The following is a 17,592-nucleotide window of genomic DNA, read 5'->3' on the forward strand; positions in this document are numbered from 1 at the left end:
CATAGTCATTATGCTAACTGCTGGTCCCGCCCCAGCCTGAGTTTTAAGCCACTGGGTCCAGGACTTGAATCATGGTCAAGTACATGGGAGTCCAGTAACATAACCATTATGCCACGTGATAGTCCCAGTACATATACTTTTTTTTTTTTTTGAGAGGTTTTGGCTATAGGGCGCGTGCGCTTGCCAGACAGACAGAGAGAGATAGAGAGACAGAAAGCGAGAAATCACCCCACAGGGGGGATGGTCACGCCGCAATCCCTTCTCCGTTCTCTTCTCGGGATCTTGGGCACGCACACACACACGCCCAGCGTGAGTTTTTAAGCCACCGGGTCCGGGACGTGAACTGTGGTCGACTACGTGGGAGTCCAGCGACATAGCCATTACGTTAACTGCTGGTCCCCCAATACATATACCTTTAAGGTCAGAACTACACAGGTATTGTGGTACAGAGAAGAGTAGTGGGCTGGTTTACTTTATAAACTACTCCAGAGGGTTAGTCCTATAGCATAGGAGTTAAAGCATTGGGAGCAGGATCCCACATGGTTGACTGTAGTTCAAATGCTTGAAAACACACTGGGCACATGTATGTGTGTGCCCAAAATTCTAACAAAAAGGAGGAAAAAGAATTGGAGGAACAAGGACTCTGGAATAATTATGTTCCACCAGAGAGCTCTCTCTCTCATGCTCAGTCTGGTGAGAACACAAGCCATCTGGCAAATATAAATATACAAAAATGGCTCAAGACCCAACATAAGGCTTATAAAACAACAGATACTTGATAAAGAAACAATCTTTCTTTACTATGCCAATAGCTAGCAATGTAACCTCAGTCAATGAAAAACAAAAACAATAAAAGGCATTGTGTTTGAAGGGAGATACCAGTATTCAATTAGTATTATTGGAAACATTACTACTTCATTGCCATGATTTCTCAGTTCTAAATGTTGAGATAAGAGGGCCAAGTTTAGCTACCTTTTTTTTTTTTTTTTTTTTTTTTAAGATAAGAGATTTTTGCTATAGAGCATGTCCACTCGCCAGGGAAACAGAGAGAGACAGAAAGCGAGAAATCAACCACCCCTCCAGAGGGGCTGGCCATGTTATAATCTCTCTTCCTCCATTCTCTCGGAATTTTGGCCATACACACAAACGCGCCCAGTGTGAGTTTTAAGCTGCTAGTCTGAGACTTGAACCATCCTACATGGGAGTCCAGCAATGTAACCATTACGCCATCTGCTGGTCCCAAGGTTAGCTACTTTTTAACTATATTAATCCTATCTGATTTCACAGACTATTCTTCACTTAACCTTCCACTAATAACAATTTCATTCTTTCCACTGGTTTTTTTTCCCTCAATTTAAAATATACTTACGGAAGAAAAACTAGGCCAACAAATCAACCTGTGCCCTAGCCAAAATAAATAAAATACCTCTATTTTACTAGACCTTGTATCGCTTACAACTGTTACTTTTTTATTCTTGACCTCAATGCCAGGATGGTCTATAACCCTTTCTTTCATCTATCACCTCAAATAAGTATCTCCTCTTACTTACTTTTTTCCCCTAGCATTTTCCACCAAAATGTGATGTCAAGAGAGCCATTAATAACATCTGGCAAGCCAAATACAAATGTTTTTCTAGCTTTCAACTTCTTCACCCCTCAAGTATTTTTGATATTGATGACAACCTTCCTCCACAAACCCTTCTATCTCCCTGAAGTTCAGCAACTGGATTTGTTTTGTTTAATCTGATAGTTTCTCTTTCTATACCTACAGATTATCACAGATTGATTTCTTAGTATTCTATTCACTGTCTTTCTTCCCACAGAAGGAGGTGTTTAGTTTGCATCTGGCAGTTCTATGCAAACCTTTCTTTTCGTCTCAGTTCTTACTCTAAGCTCTGCCCATGATCCACGAGCATGACAGTAGCTCACCACATGAAGACCTTAGGGTCTAAAGAAAAACATCAGTTCTCAAACCAATTTCCCTACTTCTCCATATTTTATTAGTGGGGACTTCCAATCATCAAAAGTTTAAAGCTTTTGCCTTCCCGGGAAACAGCAGTTAGCGTAATGGCTATGTCGCTGGACTACCACGACCGCGGTTCGTGTCCCGGACCCGGTGCCTTAAAACTCATGCCGGGCACGTGTGCGTGCATGCCCAAGATCCTGAGAGGAGAATGGAGGAGCAGGGACTGTGGTGTGACCATCCCCCCTGGGGGGTGATTTCTCGCTTTCTGTCTCTCTGTCTCTCTGTATTTCTGGTGAGTGCATGCGCCCTATAGCAACAACCTCTCAAAAAAAAAAAAAAAGAAAAAGCTTTTGCCTTCCCTTTCACCGTCTGATAATTTTCCTTTCAATAATCTTATTTCTCTTACCCATTAGTATGTGGTGGCCAGTTTTATAACTTCATAACCCCACTACTGAAATTACTTTCTAGTGTGCTTTCCTGTCCATTGTTAACACTAGTTTTATCTATGTATGTTATAATTCACGAGTTCTACTTTAACATTATTGAGCTACTCTCCCTTAATTCTAATCACCAAAGCTAAAAACATGCTCTGCATTCCAGATTTTCCACTGTGTCTATTTTCCCCTAATCTTCAGCATTAATCCTCCAGCATTTCCCTTCATCCCCTATACATGCCACATTCATTCTCATGAAGGAAATTTGTTTTTGACAAAAATTCTCACTTTCTCCTTGTTTTTTTCTTTTCTGTTTTAGTTTTTGCTATAGGGTGTGTGCATTCTCCAGAGAGAGAAAGAGGGAAAATGAGAAAATCACTGTCCCGGGAGCAGGGCCACAATACAATTCCTCTCCTTCACTCTTCACTTGAGATTTGGGCATGCAGGTACATGTGCCCTGTGTGATTCTCAAACTGCTGGGCTCAGGACTTGAACTGGGGAGCTGACCAGTTCATTGCTTTGAAAACTCTAATTCAAATTTCTTCTTCTCCAAAAAGTGTTCTCACACCAATCTATATCTTTTCTAACTTCTTCAGCATTCATTTTGACGTACGACTTGAGGTACCATGCTAGTGTAATACATCATGTATCACTTGTGTAAAATGTGTTGTATCTACAACTGTTTTGCTCAGTTACCAAAATGTGCATATAGTCTCCCCTGTTGACCTAAAATACGTATGGCTTATCTCTGTACACATTATTGCCTACCAAAGACCTAGACATAGACTATTTAGAATATAAATACCTCGCACCAACCACAATGTCACCATTGTCTAACACACAGCAGCACCATATAGACTGAGCTGGAAGTCGAATTGTTTGAGCACAATCTCCATGCTTCCAGATTCTCAGAGATCTGTCTTCTGCTGTTGTCACAAAATCTAAAATTAATGAACATAGGAAAAATTATTTTCAATAAAGAAAAATAAGTAAATTTATATACCACTTATAACTTCAAAAATCAAATTTTTAAATTTATTTTACATCTTATCCATGCCTCAGCACCAATAAATTATACAAAGTATTCTATCAGATACTTAAGAACTTTTTTTTTTTGAAGAGGTTTTTGCTATAGGTATGTGTGCTTGTCAGAAAGACAGAGAGAGATAGAAAGCGAGAAATCCCCCCTGCCCCCCGCAGGGGGGAATGGCCATTCTGCAATCCCTTCTCCTCCTCTCAGCATCTTGGGCACGCATGCACATGCACCAAACTTGAGTTTAAGCCACTGGGTCCAGGTCTAGAACCGTGGTTGACTACAAGGGAATCTAGTGACATAGCCATTATGTCAACTGTTGGTTCCAATACCTAAGAACTTTTTACAAAACCACCATCAAATCTAACATAATATAAAGATGGATATGTAATATTCTCCATTAGGAAAAAAGATATTTTAGGAAATAAAATTATGAAATCATTCAGGTCACAGATACTAAATTGACTTAAGTAATCAGTCCTCTTCCCCATCTCAAGAATGTAACAGAATAATGCTTAAGACAAAATTTGAAATACCTAGGATAAGAGAACCTTACCTTTACAATTTGGAAAGACAGATATGCTATAAATATAATTTGTATGTCCATAATAGACTTCAAGACACTCGCCAGTGATTTGCCACCTTCTAATACTAGCATCATTTGCACAAGAAAGAAATTCTGTTTCATTCAAAATTGCCAAACCTCTTACACAGTCTTCATGCCCTGTATTAAAAAAAAGAATCACATTAATCAGTAAAATGTATCACTTGGGTGAAGGCTCTATATACTCTATTAACATTATAAAAAGTATCAGCAGGTAGTAAAAGCTGATTTTCTCTTTTTTCTTTTCTTTTTAGAGAGGTTTTGCTATAGGGCATGCGTGCCTGCCAGGGAGACAAAAAGAGACAGAGAAACAAAAAGCGAGAAATCATCCCCCAGAGTATGGCCACATCACAATCCCTTCTCCATTCTCCTCTTGGGATTTTGGGTACACTTGCACATGAGGCCGGCATGAGTTTTAAGCCACCCGGTCTGGGCCTTGAACCACGGTCGACTACGTGGGAGTCCAGCAACATAACCATTATGCCATATGCTGGTCCCAAACTGATTTTTCAAGTTAGAGAAATTGCATTTTTTCTGTGGAAAAGTCTGGTAACTAAAATTTGTAATTCAGTTTTAACAACATTTTTAGCACCTGTCTGTCTTAGGAAGTTATTTTATGTTCATCATACCTTCTATTGTTTATTATTATTATTATTCTCCATAACCCTCGAAAAACAGTATATTTTTTTAAGATGGAGCATATGTGCATGGATCAGAGATAGACAGAAAAGCACCCTCCACAGTGCCTGGTATACCGCCGTCACCTTCCTCTAGTCCTCTAGCCCATCACAATCCCACACAACACATGGGTGTGTGTGTCACGTGGCTTCAGGCCAAACCAACTGGGAACTCAAATAACAGTTAGCATGTAGCTTCTAGTTCCCCATTGTGGTACACTACCAACTACACCACAGAAACTGGGCTCACAAAATACATTTTGACTTCAACTATTCATCTTTTTTGGGGGGGAGGGGGTGGGCGGTGGCTACAGGGTGCATATGCTCACCAGAGATAGCGAGAGACAATTAAGAGAAAAAAAGTAAGAAATCACCCCCTTGAGGGGATGACCACACTACAATCCTTTCTTTATTCTCCTCTTGGAATTTGGGTATGCATGAATATACACCCAGCATGTTTTTTAAGCAAATGTATCAAAGACTCAAACTGCAATTTGGTCACATGGGATTGAGCCACCTTAACCACCATGCCACTGGCTCGTTCTACTTCTGAGAAAAAAATTTTAAAAATCTGAGCTAAGAAGAAGCTATGATATCATAAAAGTTGTCTACCCTGATTTTACCTGAGAAAGTCCTCTCACATCTTCCAGCCTTCCACAGTTTAATAGTCTTGTCTGCCGATCCAGTCAACATTAAGCCCTGTTCAGGTAAGATCTTTACTGCCCACACTGCAGCTGTATGGCCCTGTGAATAAAATGAGTAACCATTTAAGTTGCCACAGAATAGTCATATTTTATGATTATCTACAATATTGACACATAACTTTTGTACCTGTAGGGTCATCATGCACTTGTCATTCAGCCAGACTTTAGCAGTGGTGTCCCAGGAGCCACTAAGTAAAGTCCCAAATTTTCCAGACGAGAGACTACAAACTAAGGAAAAAAGTCATTAATTAGCACATTTTTATAGAGAAGAAATGTTCTTGCAAATTATTAAGCTTCCAATTAAAAGTTAATTTAACGGAGATGCAGAATCAGCACAATGGTCAAAAGCATCAATGCAGTGCTAAACTGCATGGGTGCATGGCCAAGCTGCGCCACTTACAAGCTGTGTGACCACAGTGATATCACTTAACCCCAGATCCCCAGGCTATAAAATGAGGTAGAAGACCAAGTGGATTACGTAACCCCTTCTAGTTCTAAGAAGCTATAATAGGAAATATGAACATATTATATACAATTTTGGAAAGTTGTTTCTGTAGATATTTAGAATTTCTTTCATTAGCATAACAAGAAAACCAGAACAAAGCGCAAAGTTCAACAGTAAAGAAATAGTTAATTAAAGGTCTTATTATCTTTATGCAAAATTTCATAGGCGAGAAATTATAAATATGAACAATTATCTTAGAAAAAGAGAAACCCATAGAATCATACCATAGCCCTGAGAAACAATGAATTGGGAATCCTCTTCCAGAGACCTGAAGGAACTGATCACAAAATTTCTACTCTCAGATTACAGTCCTTAAGATAGTCACTCATTTGAACTTCACAATGTCTATAGGTAAGAAACTGCTGCCTTGAACATATAAATATGAACAATTATCTTAGAAAAAGAGAAACCCATAGAATCATACCATAGCCCTGAGAAACAATGAATTGGGAATCCTCTTCCAGAGACCTGAAGGAACTGATCACAAAATTTCTACTCTCAGATTACAGTCCTTAAGATAGTCACTCATTTGAACTTCACAATGTCTATAGGTAAGAAACTGCTGCCTTGAACAGTTCCTTTTCTGAATAGGAGTATTTGCTTTCATTATCCTATTCCATTTCAAAGTACTGTGTAAAGGAGACAGATAACCTGTGTTTTCAGCCCAAAAATCTCTGAACTTAAGAATTACAAGGGTCGGCAGTTGGCGTGGTGGTTAAGGGCAACGGACTCCACATGGCTGACGAGAGTTCGAATCCCGTATCTGGAGACTTGCTTTCTCACTCCCCACCCCATCACTCTGTCTCTCTCTGGAAAAACTGAAATAAATAAATAAATTTAAATACAATTTTAAAAAGGAGGAATTCTATCTGGACCTGACATAAAAACACCCAAGCACCAGAGACTAGGAACTTTGGGCTTGAAGTTATATTGGGTTGTCAGAAAAGTCATGATGTAGTTTTTCTATGCAAAAATGCATCACGACTTTTCAGACAACCCAATAATTCGACAGTATTTTTGGATTATTTGAAATTGGAAGAGAAGTGCATATATTCTGCCTGCAGGAGAGAGCAAGCTGAATATGGTACCTGTTTTCCAATACAAAGGAAGATGGTTTAGAAAAGGAAATTACACATAGGCAAAATGGTAATTGATACTTTGAGGCAAGTGCTTTATAGGTCCAGTGCGCTTTTTTAAAAAAATTATTTTATCTAGCTTTCTTTTTTCCCTCCTTCCCTCTCTCCCTCTTCCTTTCCTTTCCTTTCTTTCTTTCTATTTGACCAGAGAGGGACAGAGGGGATGGAGGTGAGAAACAAGTCACCAGGTCCGAGACTTGAACAGTGGTCGGCCATGTGGGAGTCCAGTGCCCTTAACCACCATGCCATCTGCGGCTCGTTCCAGTGCGCTATTAACATTTCACTGCTACAACTCCTGAAGCACATGTAGAGAAGTGAATGGGCCTCGAGGAACTCTTATGAGCAGAGTCTCTTTACTAACCCCTGTGGATTTTGTAGGGTAATAGAAATATTTCTGGGTTACAATGAGATCTGGGAATTGACTGTGACTATACCGTAAGCTAGTCTATCCTAACTCATACTATATATTCAAATATTTGGAAAGATAGGCATTCATAGACTTACTGCAATATATGTAGAAAATTACAAACAGTTACCCAGGAAACTATGAAAACGAGGGGGAAAAAAGTCATTTGTTTTAGGAAAAATAAGTTTTTACTTTGGTAAGAATATAATTTCAAAACTATTGGGTCCGGGACGCAAACCACAGTAGACTACGTGGGAGTCTGCTGGACTTAAAACTCACGCCGCGCATGCGTGCGTGCGTGCCCAAGATCCCGAGAGGAGAATGGAGGAGAAGGGACTGTGGCGTGGCCATCCCCCCCGGGGGGGTGATTTCTTGCTTTCTGTTTGTCTGCCTGTCTGGCGAGCGTACGCGCCCTATAACAACAACAAAAAAAACCTCTCCAACAACAACAACAAAAATTTCTTCTTTTATTAAAATATTTTAAAAATTCATGGTAGAACATGTACATGAGAAAGAAAGAGAAAGGGAAAGAAACCCTACAGGATCTAGCACACCATGACACCCTTCCTCCCGTCCTCCAGTCCATCAAATCCGGGGCACTTGTGCACATGCATGGTCGACCAAGCTGGAGATTCAAACTGCTGTTGCCATGTGGAATCCAGCTTCTCTTCAGTAGGGCATTACTACTGTGGCACAAAGCCAGTCTTCAACTTTCTTCTTTTAGCTACTCTCATTTATAAGACAGTAATACCTCTAGAGATTTTTATCATTTATTAACTAATGAATAATTACAGCTTAAAATGAAATTACAAAATTAAGTTTTAGATTTTGTTTTGCTGGGTTTTATTTGCCAGGGGTACATGTGATCACCAGAGACAGAGAGGAAAAGAAAGCAAGCATCCCTGTGGAGGATGATCACATTGCAATCTCTTCTCCTTTTCTGCCTTCAGGATTTTGGGCACAAACATACACACGCCCAGTATGTTTCTCAAGCCAGCAAGTTTGAGACTCAATCTGTGCAGCTGGCCATGTGGGATCCAGCTACTTTAACCACCATGCGCTGGCTCTCATTTTTAATTCTTTAGGAACAGGAAAACCTAAATATCTAATTTTGATAGTGGTAAACAGGGATGTAATGCATTGTTAAGACCCTTTTGGGGGGTGAGATGGCTCCATAGCTCAAGCAGTTAAGGGAGCCGATTCTCATATGGCCTACCAAGGTTTAAATCCAAGCCCCAACAACTTGAGAAACTCACTGGGTCCATGTGTGTGCATGCCCAAAATCTTGACAGGAAGAAGGAATGGAGGGAAAAGATTGCAGCATGACCACTGAAGGTGTTTTCTCTCTCTCTGTGGCAAGTATGCACACCCTCCGGCAATGTTTTAAAAAAGAAAATAGGAGCCTGTTAAGGGTGTTGCCTGTCTCTGGCTGGGTCTCTCTGGGTCAAGGAAGGGATAAAATTAAAAAAAGAAAAAAATTAAAAAAAAAAAAAAACCTTCACTCTGCATCTGCTAAAGCTTCTAAATCTAACTAACAGCTTATAAGAAATACAGGGGCCTGAAGAACATGTTACTGGAACAAAAAGGACAATTTAATCAGGACAATTCAGATTGTGGAAAAATTTACAGGTATAATAATCTGGTTTCAAACAGCAAGGGGAAAGACAGAAACAAAAACTTGACAGACAGAATTTTTTTGGGTCACAATTCAAGCATACTGTAAAAAATTATTTATGAGACAACTAGGTAACTCTGAATACTCACTAGATAGTTGATAGTGAGAAATTTGAGGGGCTGGACAGTTGACATAGTGGGAAAACATGACAATCTTTGAGGCTGACCTATGTGGAAAGGTTCTACATTCATGTCCAGAGACCTTCCTAAAATACCAGGCATGGGGACCAGCAGCTGGCGTAATGGCTTTGTCGCTGGACTCCCATGTAGTCGACCATGGTTCAAGTCCCAGACCCGGTGGCTTAAACTCATGCTGGGCACGTGTGCATGAGTGCCCAGGATCCCAAGAGGAGAATGAAGGAGAAGGGATTGAGGCATGGCCAATCCCCCTGAAGGAGTGATTTCTCGTTTTCTGTCTCTGTCTCTGTCTTTCTGGCGAGCAGACACGCCCTATAGCAAAAACCTCTCCAAAAACCAACCAACTAACAAACAAAAAACACCAGGCATGGACATGCCCATGACCCTGGTCTGGCTGATACTGAGGGGAGACCATAACATCAAACCCTGTTGAGGGTGCTGGCTCTCTGGTTCATTACTGAGGTTATTTTTTCTTTTTAGAAAAAGGAGAGTCCTTGGGGCAGGAAATAAAATTAAAGAAAAAAGCAGCAAACTAATGTCTGGAGGCCACCTATTTTTGTATACTCCACAAACTAAGAATGTTTTTTTACATTTTTAAGTGGCTAAGAATAAACAATCAAGGTCCAGAGGATGGCGTGGAGGTTAAGGTATTGGACCCCACTAGCCTTGAGACCCAGACTGGCTTAACAATCACGTGGGCACATATGCATGCATGCCCAAAATCCTGAGGAAATGGGAGAAGGGGAGAAGGGACTGGGACATGGCCTCGCCTTGAAGGATAAATTTCTCACTTCTCTCCCTCTTTGGCAAGCACACACACCCTATCACAAAACTGAAAAGCATAAAGAATTAAAAGAATGCTTGATATGTAAAAATTATATGGGATCCAAATTTCAGCACCCACATTCATTCATTTCTTTTATTATCTATGGCTGCTTTTGTATTAACAATGACAGGTGAGTAGCTATGTAGCAACTAGATGGCATCAAAAGCCTAAAATATTTACTATTTGATCCTTTATGGAAAAAGTTTGCCAACTCCAACTTTAGAGCTACATACTGAAGTATTTACACATGATGGCAACAATTTTCTTTAAAATAATGGAGTTGAAGAGGGACAAAATGGAACCAGCAGTTAGCGTAATGGCTATGTCGCTGGATTCCCACGTAGTCGACCGCGGAACTCCTATGTCGCTGATCACAGTTCGAGTCCCCGACTCGGTGGCTTAAATTCGCACCGGGCGCGTGTGCGTGCGTGCCCAAGATCCCAAGAGGAGAATGAAGGAGAAGGGATTGTGGTGTGGCCATCCTCCTGGGGGGTGATTTCTTGCTTTCCATCTGTCAGTCTCTCTTTCTGCCATTCTAGTGAGCACATGCGTCCTATACCAAAAAGCTCACAAAAAAGGAAAAAAAAAGAGAAGAGGCTGTTCTTGATTTTGATTTTTAATTATTTTGTGCAATAAATTCATTTTTAAAAGATAACTAGTATTTTTTATCTTCTAGCTCTTACGTTTATGTATATCTGCCAAAGTGAGGACCTAGAAGGAATGAGTTTAGGGCTCTGGAATTATTAGAGTAACTGGTTCCAACAGCCTCTTCTTTATGTAATTGAACATTCTGCTTCTTACCTATAAAAGCATGTCAACCTTTACTGTTAACAATGACAAATTTATAACGAGAGAATTTACAAAACTAAAAAGATCCAAAAAGATTTGCACTACTGAGCCATAGCCATAGAATGCAACAATAGAAACTAGATCAAATGGGTATGTGAATTTTACTTTCAAAGGGATGAAACTTCTCTAAAAAGAAAAATACCAACCTTATACTCACCAGTATTTTTGTGACCTTTTAGAATATAAAGTGGCATGGGGCTGTCCAGTGAGAAGATACAAATATTGTGGTCATTTCCTCCGGTAGCAATTAGTCCATGAGGATACATGTCACTTGCAGGTATGATGCATACACAAGATACAAAATTGGAGTGGCCACTCATACAGTGCATTTCTGTAAAGCCTCTGTTAGGACTAGAAAGATAAGATCATTAGTAAATAAAACACTTGTCCCCTGACTTAGCAAAATATATAAACTGTTGAGGTACTCATTTCATTTAATATCTAGGCCAAACTTTAAAGTATGAGCTGTTTTTAAAATATATTGTTTTAAGAGGTGGTTGGTGGCATGGAGGTTAAGGCGGACAGATCCCACATGGCCAACTGCACAGTTCAAGTCCCAGACCTGGCAGCTTAAAAAAAACACTGGGTACAAGCTTGCCCAAAATCATGAGATGAGAATGGAGGAAAAGGGACTGTGGTGTGGTCATCCCTCATGGGAGGGTGTTTTCTTTCTCTTTCGCCATAGTGCCCTATAGCAAATTAAAAAAAAATATATATATATATAAATTTAATGAATGGCATGCATGAATGAAGATAGACTAAGATAAGCACATTAAGACACTTTGTGATCAAATTTGGGAATATAAAAAGAAAGAATGCTGAAAGCACTGAGAAAGAATCCACTCCTCACACAAGAGTCCTCAATAAGATAGTTAGCAGATTTCTCACCAAAAACTTTGGAGATCAGGCTAGCTGGTGGTGTGATGGTTAAGGTGCTAGATCTCACATGGCTGATTCTGCAGATCAAGTCCCAGACCTGGCAGCCCGAAAGACACGCTGGACATGTGCAGGTGCCCAAAATCTCAAGAGGAGAATGGAGAAGGAACTGTGGCATGGTCATCCCTAGAGTAGGTGATTCCTCACATTTCCTCTCCCTTTCTCTCTCTCTCTGGCAAGCATAACATTGTTCTATGGCATAAAAAATCTGGGGAGAAAAAAAAAAAAAAAAAAAACCTTTGGAGACCAGAATGAAGTGGGCCAATATATTGAAGTGACACAAAAATGTCATATGAGGTGGCTCGATCCCACATGGATGACTGCATGGTGTGAGTCTAAGTCCTATACCTAGTGGCTTGATAAACATGCCAGGCACATATGCATGCATGTCCGAAAACCCAAGAAAAGAATCAAGAGGGTTTGTGGCATGGCCATCCCCCTGAGAGGAGCTTTCTCACCAGCCTCCCCCTTATACACCCCAATTGCTCTCCAGTGAGTCCATGTGCCCTATAACAAAAAAAAAAAAATTGTTGATGAAAAATGATCACCATTTATTGTGCAACTCAAGTGTAGACAGAATTTATAGTCACAAAATACAGATGGTATCTACATTATGCTAAACTAAATTAAAAGAATCAGAGCAGAGAAAGGATGCATATATGATGGAGGTGGTAGGAAAACACATAGAAAGCTAAATTCTTAATGTTGAACAGTAGGAATATATAATGCCTATAATTTTAAAAACATTCAGTTTAAGAACTGCAATATATTAAAGCACAGAAGTGAAATACAAAAATAAGCAGATACAAATAAAATTTTGTCTCTGTGAAAGGGAAATGGGCGTGTGGTGGGAAGGGACTTGACTCAATTTCTTAAAAACCCAACAGAGAACTATGTGACGAAGGACCAAAAGTGCTGAGTGTTTACTTGAGGGAGAAGTCTCTTTAGTCTTGCTATGGTCAGAAAAGACTCAGTGTGATCTGAAATCTGAAATGTGTCTTCAAGTACCAGTAGATTTCAAAAGACAAAACAATAAAAAGGCAAAGCTGTCAAAGCCTTACCTCATCTCTCCCAACCCAGAAGTTGGTGCTCAATAAGGAAAATCCAGTTTAGTTTGAAGCCAGCTTACAGAGTAGCCTGAAGCAGCCTGAAACAATGGCATGTTGACAGGCTGTTTAATGTATTACCAAAAAAAAATAATGTATCTCCATTCTGAACGGCCTTGGACCTTCTGGGTTTTCAATGGACTGTTGTGCAAGCTAGGTTTCTGGGTTAGCTCATCCTAGAAAGAATGGCCTCCCTAGAACTAAACTCCCCATCATCCTGAAGACTCATCCCTACACTTACTAACCTGACCCAGAACTGAATCAATGGTGCTCAATAAGGAAAATCCAGTTTAGTTTGAAGCCAGCTTACAGAGTAGCCTGAAGCAGCCTGAAACAATGGCATGTTGACAGGCTGTTTAATGTATTACCAAAAAAAATAATGTATCTCCATTCTGAACGGCCTTGGACCTTCTGGGTTTTCAATGGACTGTTGTGCAAGCTAGGTTTCTGGGTTAGCTCATCCTAGAAAGAATGGCCTCCCTAGAACTAAACTCCCCATCATCCTGAGTCTATCCCTACACTTACTAACCTGACCCAGAACTGAATCAACCACACACTATTATCATGAAACTAAAATTGCCAGTATGTCAGTTTTGACAGTAGTTTTTAACATTTTCATGCATTTATTTATTTCTTCCACCAGAGAGACAGTGAGAGAAACACCGAGATATAGGCACTCCAAACGGAGTACCAATACCCCATTCCACCTCCAGTCTCAGGCAGCTCAGACTGCTGGAATGCATGCAGCATATGCATGCCTGTGTGCACACTGAAGTCACAGGTTACTACAAACACAGGACTTTCCCATGGATCCAGCTGTGTTATCACTGATCCACTGTCTGGTCCTAAAGAACTCTTTTTTTTTGGAACCAGCAGATGATGTAATAGTTACATTGTTGGACTCCCATGTAGTTGACCACATTAAGAGTCCTGGACCCAACAGCTTTAACTCACAACAGGTGCTTGTGCATGCATGCACAAAATCCTAAGAGGAGAACGGAGAAGAAGAGATTGTGGTGTGGCTATCTCCCTTGGGGTGTGTGTGTGTGTGTGTGTGTGTGATTTTTTTGCTTTTTGTCTCTCCCTCTCTGGCAAGCTGGCAAGCGCACCTGCCCTAAAGCAAAAATCACCCCCTGCAAAAAAAAAAAAAAAAAAAAAAAAAAGATATGGTTGAGACACACTAGTCAGGATGCATGAGGTCGATTACCTAGTTAACTATAAGGCACTCTAAGCAGTTAAAAACAAGATGTAAATAATTTTTTTTTAAAAAATTAACCAATTTTGGGACCAACAGGTGGCACAGACTCCCATGTAGCTGACTGCGGTCTGAGTCCCTGACTCGGTGGCTTAAAACTCACGCCAGGCGTGTGTATGTGTGTGCATGACCAAAATCCCAACAGGAGAATGGAGAAGGGACTGCAGTATGGCCCTACCCCGTCTTTCTGTCTCCATCTCTCTGGCGAGCACACTTGCCCTATAGCAAAAATCTCTCTAAAAAATTTAATTAACCAATTTTATTTTTAATTGTTTTAAATGCCAGAGGATCATGAAGACACCGGACAGAGAGAAAGCACCTCCTTATCAGGGCCTGGTTACAGTCCCTTTTCTCCATTCCTCCTTCTGATCGGGCTCTGTGTACACATGCCCAACATGTTTTGCAAGATACCAGGACCAGGGCCATGGTCAACCGCATGGGATCCTGCTCCGTCCATAGTGCCTAACTGCTGCACTACAAGGCCAGCTAGAGAAGTTAAATGATTTTATCACCACTCACCCACTACTTAGCACTAAGTCTGACAAAATGCAAGCTCTTGATCAATGTTAGATAAATATATATGGGAATGAATTTAGAAAACATGAAATAAATTAAAAGAACCAGTTTTCAAACGGAATTGGTTTAGTCCAAAGTTCCTCAAATTACTAGCCAAAATAACCACTTTAGTGATGTAAACTCTAATCAACCTAGCACAGTTCTATAAAACATGTAAAACCTTGGATCAGCAAGTGGCACGGAGATTTAGGTGCTGGATCACACATGGCTGACTATACAGTTCAAGTCCCAGACCTGGCAGTTTAAAAATCACACCAGGTGTGTGTGTGTATGAACACCCCAAATCCTGAGAGGAGTGGAAGGGACTGTGGCATGGACATTATCGGTGGGGAGGAATTCCTCACTTTCCATCTCTCTTTCTTTCTCTACTTCTCTCTTTCAAAAAAAAACTCTCTCTGGTGAGCACACATACCCTATAATGTGGAAAATAAATAAATAAATAAAAGTTTAATGGCAGGAATCAACTATTAAGATATGCATCTTTAAAAAAAAAAAGAATGATTTTATTTAACTTTATTTATTTATTTTTAATTTGACCAGAGAGGGACAGAGAGTGAAAAAGAGAAAGTAAGCAAGCCGCCAAGTCTGAGTCTTGAACCATGGTTGGCCATGTGGAAGTCAAGCGTCCTTAACCACCACGCCACCTCCCAGCCCCAAGATACGCATCTTTTAAAATACGCCTTACCGCAATAGTTATAGCCTACTGGGCAGATGCATCTATTAGACTTTGTTTTTTTAGCAATAGTGCATTTGTATGTCAACAAGTCTCTCATCATGCTCTCACGCCCGAGCCCTCCAGCCCCTTAGGATCCTAGGCACCTGGCAAGTTTTTAGGCCAACCAGGGTATCCAAATCCGCACATGGTTATATGGTTTCAAGCATTTTCAGGACATTTTCATGATCTTTGCACCCCAGAGGCTGGGCCTAGATTCAATTTTAATGGTACAAGCTTAATCAATAATTGTACTCAAGAGGCCTGCAGGTGGTTAAGGTGCTGGACTCCCACAGAGTTGACTATGGTTTGGGTCCTGAACCCCGTGGCATGAAACTCACATCAGGGCGTGTGCCCAAAATCCCAAGAGGAAAATAGAAGAGAAGGGACTGCGGGTATGGCCATCCCTCAGGAGTGGGGAGGAGTTCTTGCTTTTTCTCTCTTGTCTCTCTCTGTGGAGCACGTGCCCTAAAGCAAAAATCTCTAAAAGAAAAAAATAATAAAAAAAAAATTGTACTTAAATACATAGAAAGTTATGTGATGGTGTTACCTAGAGGCCATCTCAGCCAATCCAATACAGAAGTTTGTTCTATATTGTCTCGCTCTAGTCTTGTCTACACTTACACTTTAGCTGCACTAAAGCAAAACAGACCGTAGTAGCACTACTACTCCAGACAGATCTACTTCCACACTTAGCCCTTTGCAATCCATTCTCCATCAGCAGCTAACAAACTTTTTGATAGGTAAATCAGATTATGAAGCTCCTTGCTTGAAGGTATCTGAAAGCATCCACCTAGACACTTCATTTCCTGGCTCCTGCCTGTCTCTAACACCTGCCCCTGCCTCACAGTTTATTCCCTCCTGCCACACAGAGACTTTCTCAATCCAAGGTCTACTTTATTTGCTCTTCCTGCAGACTAGTGCGCTGTCCAATTCAATCCCCCCTCCAAAGAGCTATCTCATGATTTAGATGGCAGCTTAAAACAAAACAAAATGAAAACTTCTTTATCAAGGCTTCCCTTTTCAAATCTGTCTCTACCAAATTCTTTGACTTCACAATACATACGCCAATTTCTAATTCGTTATTTGCTTCTTTTTTGACCTATTTCTCCTAGCAGATCATAAGCTATATAAACACAAGGAACTTGCCACATCAGGGTTGACCCTTTGAACTTGATCTGATTTGGGGCGTAACTTTCTGGCTGCTAATCTTTTTTTCCTGTTAGAGAAGTACTCTGATGTTCTGATGGCAATAAAACAGACATCCCCAAAATATTCGAAGGGTTTCTCACCTTCCTCCCAAGACCATCAAAGACCCTCGATTAAAACTCTAGCTTGGATAACGAAGAGTGGAACTTTCTAGAAACTTTGCAATTTTTGAGATCTTAACTGATCTTCAATAAATTAGATGGAAGACTACAGAGCAACCTCTGGGGGAAAAAAGAGGATGTGTCTGATGCTCTCACATTACCTCATTTAAGATGGTTCCCCTGCAACTTTCCAAGTCTAAAAGAAATTTGGGAGATCATCGTCCAAAAACTGAAACCTCAATTGCTAAGTGGCTCGTCCAAAGTCATCATTAGTTAGCGGTCAAAGGCAGGTCTAGAGTCCCCCATGCCAGTGTGCTTTCCACTGAAATGCCGCTGGTTTCTTACACTGCGTTCCGAGAGTGCCAATACACCAAAACGAAACTAGCACGGTGCAGGGAGGCCGGCAGGGAGAGCCCCGGTAGACTTGGAAAAGCCACTCTGTTCCCACACGCCAGGAAGCTTGCTACTCAGCAGGAGGCAGCCGCTCCAAACACTTACCTATCAGGGGCCCAGAGGCGGGTGGTGCGGTCTCGGGATACCGACACAAAGGCCCCCGGCGGATAGAGGCAACACGCCAGACCTCGAACGTCCAGCTCGTGGCCCGGGAGCGAGCAGCTCAGCCGGTACCTGGCGGCGCCGCTCTCCATGGCTAGTGTCTGTCGGCGTCCGAGACGCGGAAACCGCGCGAGAACAGTCCGCGGGGAAGGCAGACTAGCGCCCGGCCGCGGTGGCGAAAAGCCCTCAG

The 17,592-nt window shown here is 41.0% G+C and overlaps 1 protein-coding gene across 1 annotated transcript in view; it reads right to left on the reverse strand.

Moving 5' to 3' along the window:
* The window catches only part of PLAA (phospholipase A2 activating protein), a 35,814-nt gene extending 18,228 nt beyond the window's left edge, over positions 1-17,586 (reverse strand). The window contains exons 1-6 of the mRNA XM_006143074.2: positions 17,346-17,586; positions 11,110-11,303; positions 5,546-5,646; positions 5,338-5,458; positions 3,990-4,157; positions 3,206-3,341 (exon numbers count right to left, since the gene is read on the reverse strand). Of these exons, the coding sequence (XP_006143136.1) occupies positions 3,206-3,341; positions 3,990-4,157; positions 5,338-5,458; positions 5,546-5,646; positions 11,110-11,303; positions 17,346-17,494 (869 nt within the window). The 5' untranslated portion in view covers positions 17,495-17,586. The remainder of the gene's footprint in view (positions 1-3,205; positions 3,342-3,989; positions 4,158-5,337; positions 5,459-5,545; positions 5,647-11,109; positions 11,304-17,345) is intronic.
* Between the last annotated feature and the right edge of the window lie 6 nt (positions 17,587-17,592).

The sequence above is a fragment of the Tupaia chinensis genome, unplaced genomic scaffold, assembly GCF_000334495.1.
Source record: "Tupaia chinensis unplaced genomic scaffold, TupChi_1.0 Scaffold000093_1, whole genome shotgun sequence".
Taxonomy (NCBI): domain Eukaryota; kingdom Metazoa; phylum Chordata; class Mammalia; order Scandentia; family Tupaiidae; genus Tupaia; species Tupaia belangeri.